At 43.7% G+C, this 15,585-nt stretch overlaps 1 protein-coding gene across 1 annotated transcript in view; it reads right to left on the bottom strand.

Annotated features, from left to right (window-relative positions):
• Window positions 1–15,585, bottom strand: part of eml5 (EMAP like 5) — a 62,575-nt gene that overhangs the window by 20,580 nt on the left and 26,410 nt on the right. Inside the window, exons 5-17 of the mRNA XM_083791321.1 lie at window positions 15,109–15,294; window positions 12,879–13,014; window positions 12,010–12,211; window positions 9,902–10,039; window positions 8,934–9,190; window positions 8,243–8,455; window positions 7,971–8,135; window positions 4,864–4,970; window positions 4,354–4,472; window positions 4,078–4,264; window positions 3,214–3,319; window positions 2,203–2,296; window positions 118–218 (exon numbers count right to left, since the gene is read on the bottom strand). Coding sequence (XP_083647447.1) covers window positions 118–218; window positions 2,203–2,296; window positions 3,214–3,319; window positions 4,078–4,264; window positions 4,354–4,472; window positions 4,864–4,970; window positions 7,971–8,135; window positions 8,243–8,455; window positions 8,934–9,190; window positions 9,902–10,039; window positions 12,010–12,211; window positions 12,879–13,014; window positions 15,109–15,294 — 2,011 coding nt within the window. The remainder of the gene's footprint in view (window positions 1–117; window positions 219–2,202; window positions 2,297–3,213; window positions 3,320–4,077; window positions 4,265–4,353; window positions 4,473–4,863; window positions 4,971–7,970; window positions 8,136–8,242; window positions 8,456–8,933; window positions 9,191–9,901; window positions 10,040–12,009; window positions 12,212–12,878; window positions 13,015–15,108; window positions 15,295–15,585) is intronic.

The following is a 15,585-nucleotide window of genomic DNA, read 5'->3' as shown; positions in this document are numbered from 1 at the left end:
CTAAGAAGACAAAATGGCAGAAGAGCTGACTTTCAGACACATCATGTGTAAGTTAGGTTTGCTTTGTTTTGAGTCTCTCTAAAAGTTAAATAAAAGTCACCCAGCAGGGTCTCTTACCCGCTTTATGCCAAAACTTCATATGTTTCACTCCAGCTGTGATTAGCTTGTCGGTCATGTAGGGATTAATTTTCACCACGAATATCTTGTCCTTGCTTCCCCTGAAAATACAATTTAATGGGACAAGAATTTGAACCAAATGATTGATAGGAATGAAAAAGGATGCTTAGGGGTCTGTAAGTTAATAACACTTTATTTTACAGTACTAACTCGGGTCCCAGAGATAAAATGTGGCCCTATGAATATCAAACAGGGGGATCTTGAAATTAAAAGGTTTGATAATCACTGTCTAAAAACATTATAATAAGAAATAGCATGTGAGAGAGCGCTTGGGTACTGGCTCCTTTGGGCTGCTGATTGCTTACCATAAAAGGAACAATAGGCCTTGGTGTCTGTTCCCTGTCCAGGGCAATGGAGCGTACCTCACACTGCAAGTTGGCTAATCAACAGGCTTTTGTGCTGCTGCATTACTGAGAGTCATTGAACCTAGTGCAACATGATGCTCTCTTTCTCCCTCACTCACTCACTCACCCTTGCACACTGGGGCAAAGTAGCTTTACTGAAGTACTGTACTTAAGTACAATTTTGAGGCGCTTCTACTTTACCACAAGTATTTCCATTTAATAATACTTTGTGCGTTCTACTCCATACATCTCAGAAGCAATTATTTCCAATACAATGATTTGTTTTAGTTAGTTACTTTGCAGACTTACAAAATTATTACAAAACGACGTACATTAACCACCCCTGTGTTATATACTTCAGCTATTTGTACCCAGTACTCACAATGCTTCATGGTTCGACACATAACACATTTTGAGCTTGTAGTCAACAATACCAATATGTTTCGATTCGACCACTTAATGTCTTCATCAGGGCAAGACTGGTCGAAACCGGTTGGCCTTTTACTTATAACAGAGTATTTTTAATATTGTAGTTATTGCAACTTTTACTCAAGTAAAGACATCTGTGTACTGGCCTTGCATAACCTCTCCCAGCCCTGTCCCACACCAATATGCTCTCTTCACTTCACTTCTCCCAGCTGAGGACTAAGCAGTGTACAAGGCATGCTCTGTCAGGCCTCATTGCCTCTGCCCACCATGGGTCTACTAGCTGGCTCACCGCTCTGCCAACCATGGATCTACAAAGAAGATTATGCAGCTCCCAAGCTGTCAGAGCTGCAATGGAAGCCCCGCACACAACAGAAAGCTATTGCAGGCAGGCAGCGCTCCAACTGGCCAGGGGGAAAATCAATGAAGTAGATCTATGCTAAATCTGGGGGAGTACCCGGAATTTGACAAAGCTAGATATTTGGAGGTATGGAGTATTCCATTAGGAAAGAAATAGAGTCTGCAACACTGGTAAGAAATAACTCAGCTCAACTGGTTTATTAATTCAACGTTTCGATCACTGGGATCTTCTACAGGAATTCCTGAAGAAGATTCAGGAATTCCTCTCTTGTATTGCCATTTGTCCAGAACCTGGTTTAGAGTGGATGTGCATGCTCTATTACCTCTATGAGTATTCCATTCACATGATGTTTTTGGATTTAAAAAATATTTTTTTACGATTGCAGAAATGTACACAAGTCTTGTGAGGTAATTTAATCCAATGCCCAGGTGCTACATATCTGTTCACATATAATTTATATCAAGTATAATTTGCAGCAACGTGTATCAAGTCACCTCACACATTCTAGACGCAATTAGATGTCTAATTCATCATGGTTGTGCAAGTGAACCCCTGGGGCAAATCTCTTCTCTTAAACCCGTCTGTGTGACTTGGCAGGTTTAAGTGCTCTATTCACAGGAAAAGCCTCATAACATAATAGGCAATTCTCTTTGCAATCTCCTCTTCTATCAATCATCATGAAGACCCTGGACAGTGCAGCTAGTTCAATTTGGCTCTCATCTATAAATGTCCATGTGTAAAGTGGAGGAGCTCAAACTGTCTTCAGAATTGACGGGGGGAATTCAGCAGCAACACTCCTATTCCGTATGTAAGCCTCTCTGTCTGCAGTGAGGATGACCCACTGCTGGGCGGTGAAAGGCTGATCTAGTGCTGCGCATTAACCGCTGTACTGACCGTATGGCTGAGAGCTTCTCTCCCTTCTTCCAGTCCCACAGGACAATGGTGTGATTGTCATCCAGCCCCACCGAGGCCAGGCGCTTACCATCCGCTGTGAAGGGAGAAACAAAACAAGCCCTTTCAAAACAGGACAGGATAAAAGCCCCACTCTCGCTTTGGTTCAGTGAAGTTTGGGTCTTGTTAGGAACATCAAAGCCTCCTGGTGGGTCTGATCTGTGGCAGGTAATTCACTGATATTGACAAAGAGTTCACGGCTCTGCCTTGGTCTGGGGCCAATTAGAGGAAGTGAAATAAATGGGTCTACCTGTCCTAGATGCTGCTTAAACGAACAGAATAAACAACAGGGGTAAAAGGGTCTATGCATTGTTGCTTGTAAACTGTCAAAGACTTAAAGGGCCACTTCACCCCATTTGCAACCAGATCTTACACCAGTCGAAGGCATGGGGAGAGTATGTTTTGCACTCCGTCCTTCCTGGACTACATGTTGTCTCAGTAAGACAGCCCACATGTGGTGTCTCCCCTCCACAAGTGCACCAAAGCATTGTGGTCATTGTAGGAATACAACAATCCAGTCAAACCCTAGTCAAGCACACAGACTTGTGCAAATTTCAAATTGTGATACTGTTATCTCCTACAAATACTATTAACATTGAGTGATTACAGTTTGCCCTTTAAGTTTGCCTGTATCCACTGTGGGGAAACATAACTGTTACTGGAGGATCTAAAGGATCTACTTGTGAATGTTTCCGTCCAGTATATTAGTTCACAAACAAATTATACACGTACATTTTAGCGCTGATGCAGGACAAAATATGATGCACTTTTACTTTTCAAAACACAATGTTTCAACATTCCTTCTGATCTGTCCAGTATATTCTCATCTAAATGCAAATTTAAATGTAATCACACAACTGCTTTGCTCGCTGAAAATCTGTTGTTTTTGGCGAACACTGTTAGTTGTACAACAATGCATGAATGAGCCATTAGTGAAGCGTTCCGCGGTGTTACCTGAGAAGTCCAAAGTGCACACTCCAAGCTGGTGGAATCCTTTCAACACTGACATTGGTTTCAGCATATCTGTGTCCCATACATGGATGGATGAGTCTCGACCCACCTGGACAGTCAACACATACAAGGCTTAACGAAAACACTTCATGCAAGGTGAGGTAAGGTTACTACTATAACAACAGCAGAGTTACATATCCTTGAGTCATAAATACAATGGTCTTATTTCTTAAGACCTTTAAGCCTATACATTGGATGTTTGAGGATAGCCAATCTACTGTACAAGCTCACAATGCGTCACATTGCGTCTTTGCGACATGTTTGGAGCTTGTAGATCTAAGTCTTGAAATCTCGAAACACAAATCTTGTATGGGGGATCCCTAACACAACGTATCTTTAGATGGGGGTCCATAGACTTCAAGGGAAAGGCTCACTTGACAGTCTGGAAGTGTTCAGGATTCTATATTCCTTTCTTCCGTCCATAGACAAATACATATTAATCTGGGGGTCCTTGGGATGAAAAGGTGTGAGAACCACTGAGCTAAACCAGTGGTTCTCAACCTTTTCAGGCTGAAACCCCCACCATAATCACATTTGAACTGGGGACCCCAGCATTGCGAGGAGTTGTGAGCTTGTAGAGCGGCGATTTTCACTTTTTTAATATTATTTGACAATTTGACCAATGTTTCAACATTTATTTTAATTTTGTTGGTTACTTTTGATGCAGTAATGTGTTTTTCTTTGTGTCTTTTCTTTCTTTCTTTTTTGAGATATTAAAAAGGTCTTAAAAGTCCTTAAATGGACACTTCACTGTCATCTGGGGACCCCCTTAAAATCACAGTGTTGAGAACCACTGAGCTGAACTACCTGGCCTGTTGCTACATAGTCCTTCAGGGGATGGATGGCCAGGCAGAGGATGTCATCGTCATGTCCCATGTAGAAGCGCTGGGTGTTCTGTTGTCTGTTGTACACCACGCCCACGGCGGCCACATGGTACACGATTTCCCCTGCCTGTGTATAGAACAGGTTGCTTCTGCAGTCATAGCCCCTGTAGCTAAACAACAACACAGGAACACTGTTCAAATAACAGCACTCTTTCAAAAGCTACTGTATGACCAGACAAAGCATTATTAAGCAGACTACCCATGAACAAAGTGCAGCTTCAATCCATTGGCCGGTGCGCGGTCTCTTTTCTTCATGGCTATCGCTCGATGCTTCTCTTTGCACTGCTCCTTGAGCTGAGGTAGATCTTCTTTGTAAACCTGAATATGAAATGTAAGATATTTTTCAAAACCTCTGTGCTGTGCTGTGCTGTGCTGTGCTGTGTGTGTGTGTGTGTGTGTGTGTGTGTGCATGTGTGTGTCAGGCAGGCACCGTACACACTATTGAAACAAAATCGCTCTCTCTGTTCCAGGGGGAGAGGGGCGGGGCAGAGCAGCTCGCAATTCATTTTCAATGGGAGTCCATAGGTTTCACAGACAAGCTCTGCTCCATGGGGGGGAGGAAGGCAGAGCTGCTCTGTGAAACCCAGTGACTCCCATTGAAAAGCTGCTCTTCCCCCCGGAACAGAGAGAGCGGTTTTGTTTCGATAGTGTGAACGGGGCCTCAGACTTAACACCGTGTTAGACTTATCAGACATATCTCAACACTAACCTGTCGTCGATATGTGAGCTGTGTCTCCTGCTCGATTTCGGAGTCCATCTCAGGTACATCCGATTGGTCAGAGTCTGACTCCTCGCTGTTAGAATCTGCCAAGTTCTCTGCAAGAACAGCAAGTGTTGAGTCAGACCAGATCAATCAGACCAGACTGAATCACGCATTTTGGATATGTCTCACTGTGTGACACTGACAAGTGGACAAAAAAAATTAAACATCCTACTTCAATCAAAGCCAAAGTGGATCATATAACAATAGTTTTTGCCTGGTACCATGATGTTTGCAATTTATCTGGCAACTCTCCTCCTCTGGGACATTACTCAAGAGAAATTCAGAAGATTGCTGACGCAGAGAGAGAGAGAGAGAGAGAGAGAGAGAGAGAGAGAGAGAGAGAGAGAGAGAGAGAGAGAGAGAGAGAGAAAAGAGAGAGAGAGAGAGAGAGAGAAAGAGAGAGAGAGAGAGAGAGAGAGAGAGAGCGATTGAGCTGTGCCAACTGCCAAAACAAGGTAATAAGCGAGGCAGCTGAGGGCAGTCACTCGCAAGGTCCATTAGGAAAATTAAATGAAAAGGCGTCTCTCTCTGTCTGTGGATGAAATTAAAATTTTGGGTCTAAGTAAGCTTTACAAGCTCCAGTCACTCTCAATGGATTTTTCAAAATATCTTATCAGGGAAAGTTTTACAGAAAAGCTAGTATACTATACTAGAAATTGTACTGTAGAAGGTGTACTAATGTGTGCTTATTCTGCAACTACTTTCTAGATTTTTATCCTGAATCGTACAGTATTGTTCGTTTGTGAGGAAATGTGGAAATAATGAATGTACTGTACATAACACTTCACAGTGTGTTGAGAGTTGATCGCTCTCAAAGGGCACCGGAAAATCTCAGCCAGCCTATGTGTAAATAAGAGTAATTTATACAGTCTGTATAGTTTGTACAGGTATATCAATGCTAAATTATATACCTGACTGGTTAATGTGTAAGCTAGACTATTGTACAGTATGGGCTATACCTCCTGCACCTCTCCTTCTGCCCCCTTTATAAACTTCTTCCAGCACCATCATCTCTTCCCTTTACCGATTCTCTGAGAGGTTTCCCTGAGGGAAAGGTTTGAGAACCACTGAGTTATAGTTTACTTTTGTTACCCCAGATTCACGATATCTGGAAGCACCTGTTAATGTGTAGACTTTCAGCAGTGTGGTGCTTTGACAGGCCGTTTGTCCTAGATGATTCCCTGGCTGGTACTGGGCACTGTTCCAAGTACCTGCTGGCGAGGAGAAGGCAAGAGCCATAGCTTTCGCAGTAAACTCAAACTATCCTGCCCAGAGACTGGAGTTCCTCACTCTGAAGTGAGCTGTACGTGACATGTTCACTGTCTAGACAGACAACAACCCCCTCACGTACTGCACATCTTGATGGGTAAAGATGTGCACAGTACGTGAGACCAAGGCCAGCAGTGTTGTTGGGACTACAAACTGGCTCCATACATCTTTGAATTCAAGCGTTTTCCTGCCAGGCTGTAACTCATTGCTCTCAGTATAGGCACATTTGTGAAGCCTTTGAGCCACTGGCTCTAGCCAGAACGCCAAGTTTGTGTGTGTGTGTGTGTGTGTGTGTGTGTGTGTGTGTGTGTGTGTGTGTGTGTGTGTGTGTTTGTGTGTGTGTGTGCGTGCGTGCGTGCCTGCGTGCGTGTGTGCGTGCGTGCGTATAGGATGCCTCCCATTTGAGGTGCCAGCCTCAGTCACTGAACAGTGCGTTCCAGTGACTGACAGCAGTACATGCAATGTCGGAAGATGATGTCTCCTCTCGTCTCTCCTTTCTCTGTGAGTGGGTTCAAAGCACCGTGTTGCATTTCTGGATGAACAGTCTGACCACACTGATCCCTCCAGGTCAGGACATGTTCCCTTCAGTCTCTCTCACTGACCTTCAGTTCCACCAGCGACAAGAGGTTCACTGAGTCTGTGGTGAAACTTGAGACAATCCATGGTATTGGATGGGTTCAGCCACCTTTTATTCATGTGACTTTGATGATATGTCTTGTATAAGTTAGTTGCCATGTTTGTAATAGTGGTATCTAACTCTTGATTGTTCAAGGAATGTTTTGTTGTTGATATTTGGGTTCTTTCATTTTTCTTTCAAAGCTTTGCCCCATTGAGTATGGTACTTGATATGAGGTACAGTGGTATAAGACACCTCAAGGCACCTCATTTTGCTAAGCGCTCGGAAGGTCTCTGATCTCTTCACCTTTTTTGTAGGTAGCTGTTATTGCTGACTCATTCCACTGTGCAGTGCTTTTCTTTTCCTGTGTACTTTCCTGTGGGCTGGCATTTGTTTGTATGATCCTGAATGTTTTATAATTTCTGATTTTGGTGTAACAAACAAAATATTTTGAGAGTAAAACTCCCAAATGCAAAAGTCAACGCAATAATCTTTGTTCCCCCTTCAGCCACCCACACCACTGTGAACTCAGTTCTCCATTAAGTTCTGTACTCACACACACATATACTGCCAACTTCTCTTAGTAATTTAAAATATAGTTTTAGGGCCAGGCTGATAAATCAAGCCGTCCACTTGCTTCTGCCATAATGCAGCCTGCGCGCGCGCACACACACACACACACACACACACACACACACACACACACACACACACACACACACACCGCTATTCACGTCAGTGGAAGTTGCTCAGTGGCGTTTTGAAGCACTTCCGCCTTTTTTCGCCGATTCAGCATTTTGGCAGCAAATTTTGGTGCCCAAATGCGGAAGTGCAACCGAGCGCTCAATGTTAAAGCCCAGCTTAACAGGGTTTCCTCGTCATGAATCCACGGGTCCGCCTGCAGTCCTTCCACTTACCACTAGGGTCCAGCGCTTCAACGTTGGAGTGCCTCACTGGCCCCTTGGCACGCCCCCACGCACGCATGCCCCCACCCACGCACGCACGCACTCTTGTTTTTGATTTCATTTCATTTAGCTACATTATGTGTATCTCACTATTTTATTTTATAGGTGAGGAGTTAACAGAACTTACTTTTTCCATGTATTTGTGTGGAAATAAATAAAACAAAACAAAGTAATCCTTTGATTGAAAAGTAATAACATCTTACCCTGAGGTCCTATATGCATTGCTTCCTTCTTTCTCTCTGGAACGAATTTCCATTGGAATACTGAGTGGTCAGCTCCACCAATGGTGATCACCCACTGGTAGTCATGTGACCATCTGGCGTTGGTTATGTGGGCTGAATGGCCTAAATACTTTTTGAATTTTGCACCTAAAATCAAGAGGAAAAAGATATCAACATTAGTACATTACATAATAAAACACATAAACGCTCGGCATGTATTTTCAATTCTGAAGCAAGTCAGCATCGTTCCGTACCTTTTTTTACACATGGGTATCGTAAAAGCTTTACTAATCCATAGTCGTCCGCTGTTACTAAGACTTGATTATTAAAGTTGGCATCCACAGAGTTGATGTCATTAATGTCAGAGTATTTGGGCCAGATTCCGTTGACTTCAGGACCCAGGACACATGTCCACGACGACCACTGGACCAGCTTCAGCTCTTCTCTACTGGCCACCTCCTTACCACCTGAACGGCACATGAAGACATTTAATCACATACTGTACACAGAGATAAATACAAACAAGACAATAAATAATAATATAAACAATTAAAACATTATATGACAAGGGACTTAACAAAGGCACAGCAAGAAAGCAAGCCATCAGTAACCAAGGGACAGAGCAGCCAGGGGACAGATTTATCTAAAGTCCATTTGGAATTTAAGTGAGACCAACAGGCCATGATTTAAGATCAGTATTAAACTTTAGTGGGGAATTTCGGGATTCAGATCTGCCGGCAGAGCGTTCCACTGAGTCGTGTCTGCGTGAATAATGTGTGAATAATGGTCAATACAGCAGAAGCAGTATACAGTATATGATATCCAAACATTAGACCTTTTTGGTTATTTCACTGAGCATGTAGGTTACGGCAAAGCAATTGCAAGCTATAATTTCACATCATTTTATATTCAGCAGGCTTTACAACCCGACAGTCTTGTACTTACTTGGCATCCTGTAGAAAAGCCGCCTGCCGCTGCCGTCATTGGTCTGCAGGTACTTGCTGTCCGTGGACCAGTCCATGTGTGTGATGAAGCTGGTGGAGCCGAAGCACTCGCCCACCTTCTTGTACCTCTGCACCACTCCGTAGACGTCCACAGAGTTATCGTTGGATCCCACGGCGAGGTGAGCCCCGTCTGGGGAGTACTTCAGCTCATGTATGGCCTCCTTCCTGTCCTTGATGTGGACCACCTCCGTCATGTCTCTGACGGGTGCAATTGAGAAGGAGAGAAAGTGAGTTGGACCCGGAGTGAGGTCAGTAATCATTGCTATAAACGGTAGTGTGTTTCTTCAGTAACAGATGTCACCCTGTCTCTCCAGCTCAGAATGATTACTACCAGAATAATGAGCTATCATTGATCAACACTTATTTTAACATACACTTACTTCACCTTTAAGCTCACAAATGTTGTTCTCATGTTTCTGCTACAGAGGCTGAGAATGTTTTTCAGAACATTCTCAGGTTTTAGGTCACTTGTTGTATTGGGTTTTAGAGGATTTAAATGGGTTTTTATATCAATGTTGTGCTTTCGTGTTAAACATGTAAATGTAAGTAAGTAATTCATCCATGGGGAGCTGATCTACAAGCTTGTAGATCTTTTAAGTGAATGTGGTTATGTCTGTCTGTGAGTTTTATAAATATTCAACCAATAAACGTACAAGAACTTGAGACTAAATAACCCTACTAATAAAACTACATTGGAGTACAGATGCTTTTGTAATTTCCTGGAAAGTAATGTTTTTGGCCAAAGGTATCCACCAAACAATGACAATATGAAGATGTGTTGGTTACATAGATACAGTACATAACAATATAAGCACCGGGTCCCGCAGGAAGACTGCTATGAACACAGAAGTAGGGCACTTATGATGACTATTATAACTGTATGTGTGTGTTATGTTACCCAGTACCCACCTGACCCTGAGAACGGTGAAAGAACCATCCTTCATGCCCAGAGCCACATGGATGCCGTCAGTGCTCACTGCCAGACAACGTATGGGTTCCTCCATGTTACAGCGAGCTATCAGTGCATGATCTATAAGACTCCATATCCTACAGAGAAACAACCAGAACAACGTTAACAGAAGGATGTTACTACAGTTGCAACAAGCCGGGAGTAAGTCATTATTGCATAATGGAGTTACTTTGTTTCAATGGCATACATACATACATACACATACATACATACATACATAATTGGCATAATATTGTGTGTTTCAAAGTTAGGTTATCCAAAATATATGGTGATATTGATCCCCTGTGTGATAGGTGTCGTTCGGCCCCTGCCACGTATATAGTGTACATATGTTTTGGTCATGCCCTTCTTTACGTAGGTATTGGACTAAGATCTTTGACACTATGTCGAGTAGTGTTGGGGTACCATTTGAACCAAATGTAATGACAGCTATTTTCGGAATCTTTTCCCCTGATCTGTTCCTGTCAAAATACGAAGCTCACTTGGTGGCCTTTACCACTCTCTTAGCTAGGCGTCTAATTCTGATGAAATGGAAGTCCTCTGCTCCCCCAACCCATCTCCACTGGATTAGAGACGTACTCCACTTTATTAAATTAGAAAAAATTAGATGTACCCTGAGAGGCTCGGTATCCAAATTTGAGGACACATGGGGCCCCTTCCTCGCACTAGTAAATTACTTGCAGTTTCAAGATATTCCAGATTGAATGAGTTTAATCCTGGATTTGAGCATGCTAGATTCCCGACGTAGCTGGGTTGTTCAGTATATTTATTATTAGGAGCCATGTGTGGATGCACTGCCACGTCCATTGTGTTTTGAAAGGGTGACCAATGACCATGCCATCTTGTCTTGTCTTATCTTGTCGTATGTTTGTCTTGTTTTTGTTTTAAAACTTGGTTCAGGTTATGTGGTTATCAGTGTCGTTTCCATGTTAGCATAGGACTATGCAACTTTTTATTTTATTTTATTTTATTTGATGCTGCCACAATATTTTGTGTATGGTGCTCACAACATTTATATATGTACATGTTATTTCTTTGATATGTTCCGTATGGGTGTGTCACATATACTGTCATTTTGTTTGATTTACTGTATACCCTGAGTCTTGAATAAACAAAACAGTGGAAAAAAAATAATATATATTGTGTGTTTCTGTATGAGACACCTATACTTAAATGGAGAGGGAGGGCAGAATCCATTTCTTCCGGCCGCCATGCCGGACAGACAGACAAGCAGACAGACAGCCTGCCTGCCTGCCTGCCTGCCTGCCTGCCTGTCTGTCTGTCTGTCTGTCTGTCTGCCTGCCTGTCTGCCTGTCTGCCTGTCTGTCTGTCTGTCTGTCTGTCTGTCTGTCTGTCTGTCTGTCTGTCTGTCTGTCTGTCTGTCTGTCTGTCTGTCTGTCTGTCTGTCTGCCTGCCTGCCTGGTGTCTGTCTGTCTGTCTGTCTGTCTGTCTGTCTGTCTGTCTGTCTGTCTGTCTGTCTGTCTGTCTGTCTGTCTGCCTGCCTGCCTGCCTGCCTGTCTGCATGCCTATCAAATAATGTATTAATTCAATACGGCTATTTTTTTAAATATAATATTTTTTTGCCGTGAGGGTGATTCGAACCAGCTTCCACATAAAACAAAAAATGAGAGGCAACAGCATAGACCGCTACACTAAGGAAGCCATACTTAAAAGAAGTGTTCCACTGGACTTATCTTTTGCAACAAGAGCAGAAAAAAAAATATGAAGAAAGATAACCGATATCAAAACGGGATTTACAGCAGGAACTATTACGTTTAATAATAAACAGCCAGTGGTCACGTGACTTGACACATTTACCCCCGCCCGCACGCACGCACCTCCCCTCCCGTATGTCTAATCACGGACGGGCCGACGCACCTACGGACCGGCCGACGGTGGTTACCGACCGACGTGCGGTTCGGAAGAAATGGATTCAGCCCTTACTGCAAATGGAAATGACTGGAGTGCCATTAATGTTTTCCCCCTTTTGGATATGAAATTAATGAATAACATTAGACAAAGTAAGGGGCTGAGTGGGATATCTGACCTGACAGAACGGTCGTCACTGCCAGTCATGGCCAGGGGCTTGGTAGGGTGCACTGCCAGCGCCCACAGCTCGCCCTCACAGTGGCCCTGCATGATGAGGAAGGGCTTATTCCGGTCGTGGACCACCACCTCGAAGATCTCGCTGTCCTGGGTGCCTACCAGGATGTGGTCTCCCCGCCAGCACACGCTGCGCACCGACAGGCCTGCTGACGCACCGGACAAGCATACGGTCAAGACACCAAGAACAGTACCAACAAACAGACCCACCCCCAACACACACGTACACAGAGTGGATGTATAAGTGACAGGACAGGGGAACTTACAAGGTATTGTAAATAGCCATGTAATGACTAGCTAGGACAGGGATTTAAACAGCAGATGTGATGGTAGGACACATTGTCACTCTAATCTGCGATTCCGGGCTCAGTAACAGAGAGGAAAGAATGGAGGGGGCATGTACTGCATACATCCATTGCCCACCACATGACATTATTGTATGTACAGTAAGCAGCACATAACTGTAATGCTGGGGCTGAATTACCGACAAGAGGAAGTGAACGATGGGGATTGTTTTACGAACACAACATTATACCCACCTCTGCTATTTTCACCTCTAGCTACTGTTTGGTCCAAAATGACCAATCAAACAGAAGACGGACGTAAAGGAAAGGAAAATAAAGATTAGTAAGGAGAATAGAAATACAAAAAAATACGCTTTTTTATTAAATTACGTATTTGAGGTTGCCCTTATATATTATTCTTGCTTTTGTACTTTTGTAGCAGGTCAACAGGCACGGACGTGTTCTGCACCACAGCGCTGCATTTATGGACTCAGGTGAGAAGATGAGGCAAGACGTTCTCACACATCACCTTTATATCCTTGGTCTGTTTCCCTGAGATCGATGACAGTGATTGGTTTGAAGTTGAGATCCCACAGCCGGACGCAGCCGTCTCGGCCCCCGGTGGCGAAGCCTTCCTCGCAGGCATTCATGCTGAAAATCCCTGACTGGAGGAAATGACACGTTATCACTGTGGATCTGCACTGTACACGGACAGGGTAGAACTACACACAGTGTACAGTAGCACCGCTGCACAGCCACGCAACTGTTTAATGAGGATCATTGTGGATCTGCACTGTACAGGGACAAGATATACACACAGTGTACAGCAGCACCGCTGCACAGCCACGCAACTGTTTAATGAGGATCATTGTGGATCTGCACTGTACAGGGACAAGATAGAACTACACACAGTGTACAGTACAGTGTACAGTAGCACCGCTGCACAGCCATGCAGCGGGTCGATAATTGCTACAGCGGCATAAATATAAAAGGGCCCATTTTGACCTGAGATCAGATTCTAAAAATGTCTTCTACATCCTGACAGTTTTCTGAAAAAGCTATGTTTCTATGTCAGTCGTTCTTCGATTTTTCAAAAATAGCAGACCTACAAGCTCGTAGCGAGCCACTCGGTGGCGCGCTATGAGCTTGTAGATCTGCTATTTTTCAATAGCTAAAGCATAACATAATGCTAACACCAAAAGGGGTTCCCACCCAAAATGGGTTTGGCCAGCTGTGATGTTGGACGGGTTCAGATCATTATGGCCAGTGTTTGACAGGGAGGCGCCACTGTTAAATTATGGTTACATTGAAATTTAAAACAAAAATCTAATCCCATCATCATTATACAGTATTTTGAGCAGGATGTGAAAATCTGACATCCAAACACTTCCCCCAATGCGTTCTATGCATGTGTTGAGAGCTTGCTGCCAACAGCGATAGAACATCACACCAGATACAACACAAGATCTGCTATGAGTTTGAAAGTGAAAGGGGTTAAGTTTGTCTGTGGGGTTTATACATATTTAACCAATCAAGTATAAATAACAGCGTGTGACTAAATAATAACTACATGGATTAATTTGGAACACAGGTTTCTTTTCTTCTTTTTTCCTGAAAAGTAACAGTTTTGAAAATAAAAGATTTCCATCCAACAGTGACGATATAACTGGCGACAATTTCCCAGAGCCTTTGAGAGCAAGCTCTTGACCCACAGAACGCATATATGTTAAGTCAGATTTCTTCAGATTAAAGATCGCTGAAGTTGCCCTTTAAGCCCCAATGACACAGTGAACAGTTGAATGCAATGGACAAAACAGCAATGCATGTGTATCACAGTGACAGAGCCTTTCCCCATCCTCCGCCCAGCTGTTGAACCCATAGATATCATTTAATCCTCCTGCGTAGTAAACACTGATCCTGTTCCACGGTGCAGATTCAAATGAAGCCACAGGGGCTGTATATATCAGCCCCTCTGAAATGGGTTAAGACAATTACACACTGAGCGTGGTCCAGTAGCGTGGCTGAACACAAGACGAGACGCCATGACCGAAGGAGTGTGTACGCCTGCTGTCCACAGAATGCACATGTGGTTATATGTCAGGTAATGAGTGATGACAGCATCATAATATTTGCAAAGGCAGAATTTACATTCCGTGTCTTGAGTCTGCAAACAGCTTGCCTCTGGCGAACCATGCGCAAACGGCAGGAAACGTGAAACCCAGCCTGAGTCACACAGCACGACGTAATCATCCCGTGATGTGTGTACGCAAAGCTGTTTAGCATTCTCCTTGTGTGGGTGAGACAGAGCGTACTCCAGTGACATTGGTATGATGTCTAGACCAGTGCTTCTCAACCTTTTCAGTTTCAAGGACACAGTTTGACACGCATTAGGTCACGGATCCCCATTGGATTTATTTATCTCTTGGACCCCAATCTACAGTGGAAAATCCTCTGTGTTCATTTAACTCATTGACTGCCACCGCGTTGAACTCCGGCGCTGCCGCTTCCCTGCCGCCAGCATGCTGGGGTCTTTTATTTTGAAAACTCCCAAATTCACCCCAAATGACTGAGTTAACTCTGACAGTGTACAAATTGAAACAAAAGGACTTGTATGGGTCCATTTGATTCAATTTGTACACAATTAAAGAACCTTAAGCGTCCATTTGGACCCTATGGTAGTCCTATAGGATCTGACATTGAGACCCCTGGTAGTCTATAGGATCTGACATTGAGAACTCAGCTCAGATCATACAACGTACCCCATGAGCTCCTTGCACCGTCCTCATTAAATGGACCTCTTTCCACACGTAGATGTCACCGTTCAAGGCACCAGAATATGTCACCTCGTCCTTCGCACAGGCAAGGCAGAGGATGGTTTGGAGATCCCCGGTTTTGCCAAAAACACCTCGTTTGGGGGTCAGAGCATTGCCACATAAGCTCCAGAACTGCAAACACAAATAGACAGAAACAGGGAAAGAGAGAGTGAAGTATCACATTTTACATTATGCGCAACACACACACACACACACACACACACACACACACACACACACACACACACACACACACACACACACACACACACACACACACACACACACACACACACACACACACACACACACACACACACACACACACACACACACACACACACACACACAAATATGAGAACCCTGCAAAGAAACACCTAAGCATGCACCAGTAAGGTGTAGGGGTAGTCACAAAGACTTAAA

Source organism: Protomyctophum parallelum, assembly GCF_964188405.1.
Source record: "Protomyctophum parallelum genome assembly, chromosome: 20".
NCBI classification, from domain to species: Eukaryota; Metazoa; Chordata; class Actinopteri; order Myctophiformes; family Myctophidae; genus Protomyctophum; species Protomyctophum parallelum.
The sequence above is the reverse complement of the archived record's forward strand: the minus strand, read 5'-3'. Positions and strand labels throughout refer to the sequence as shown.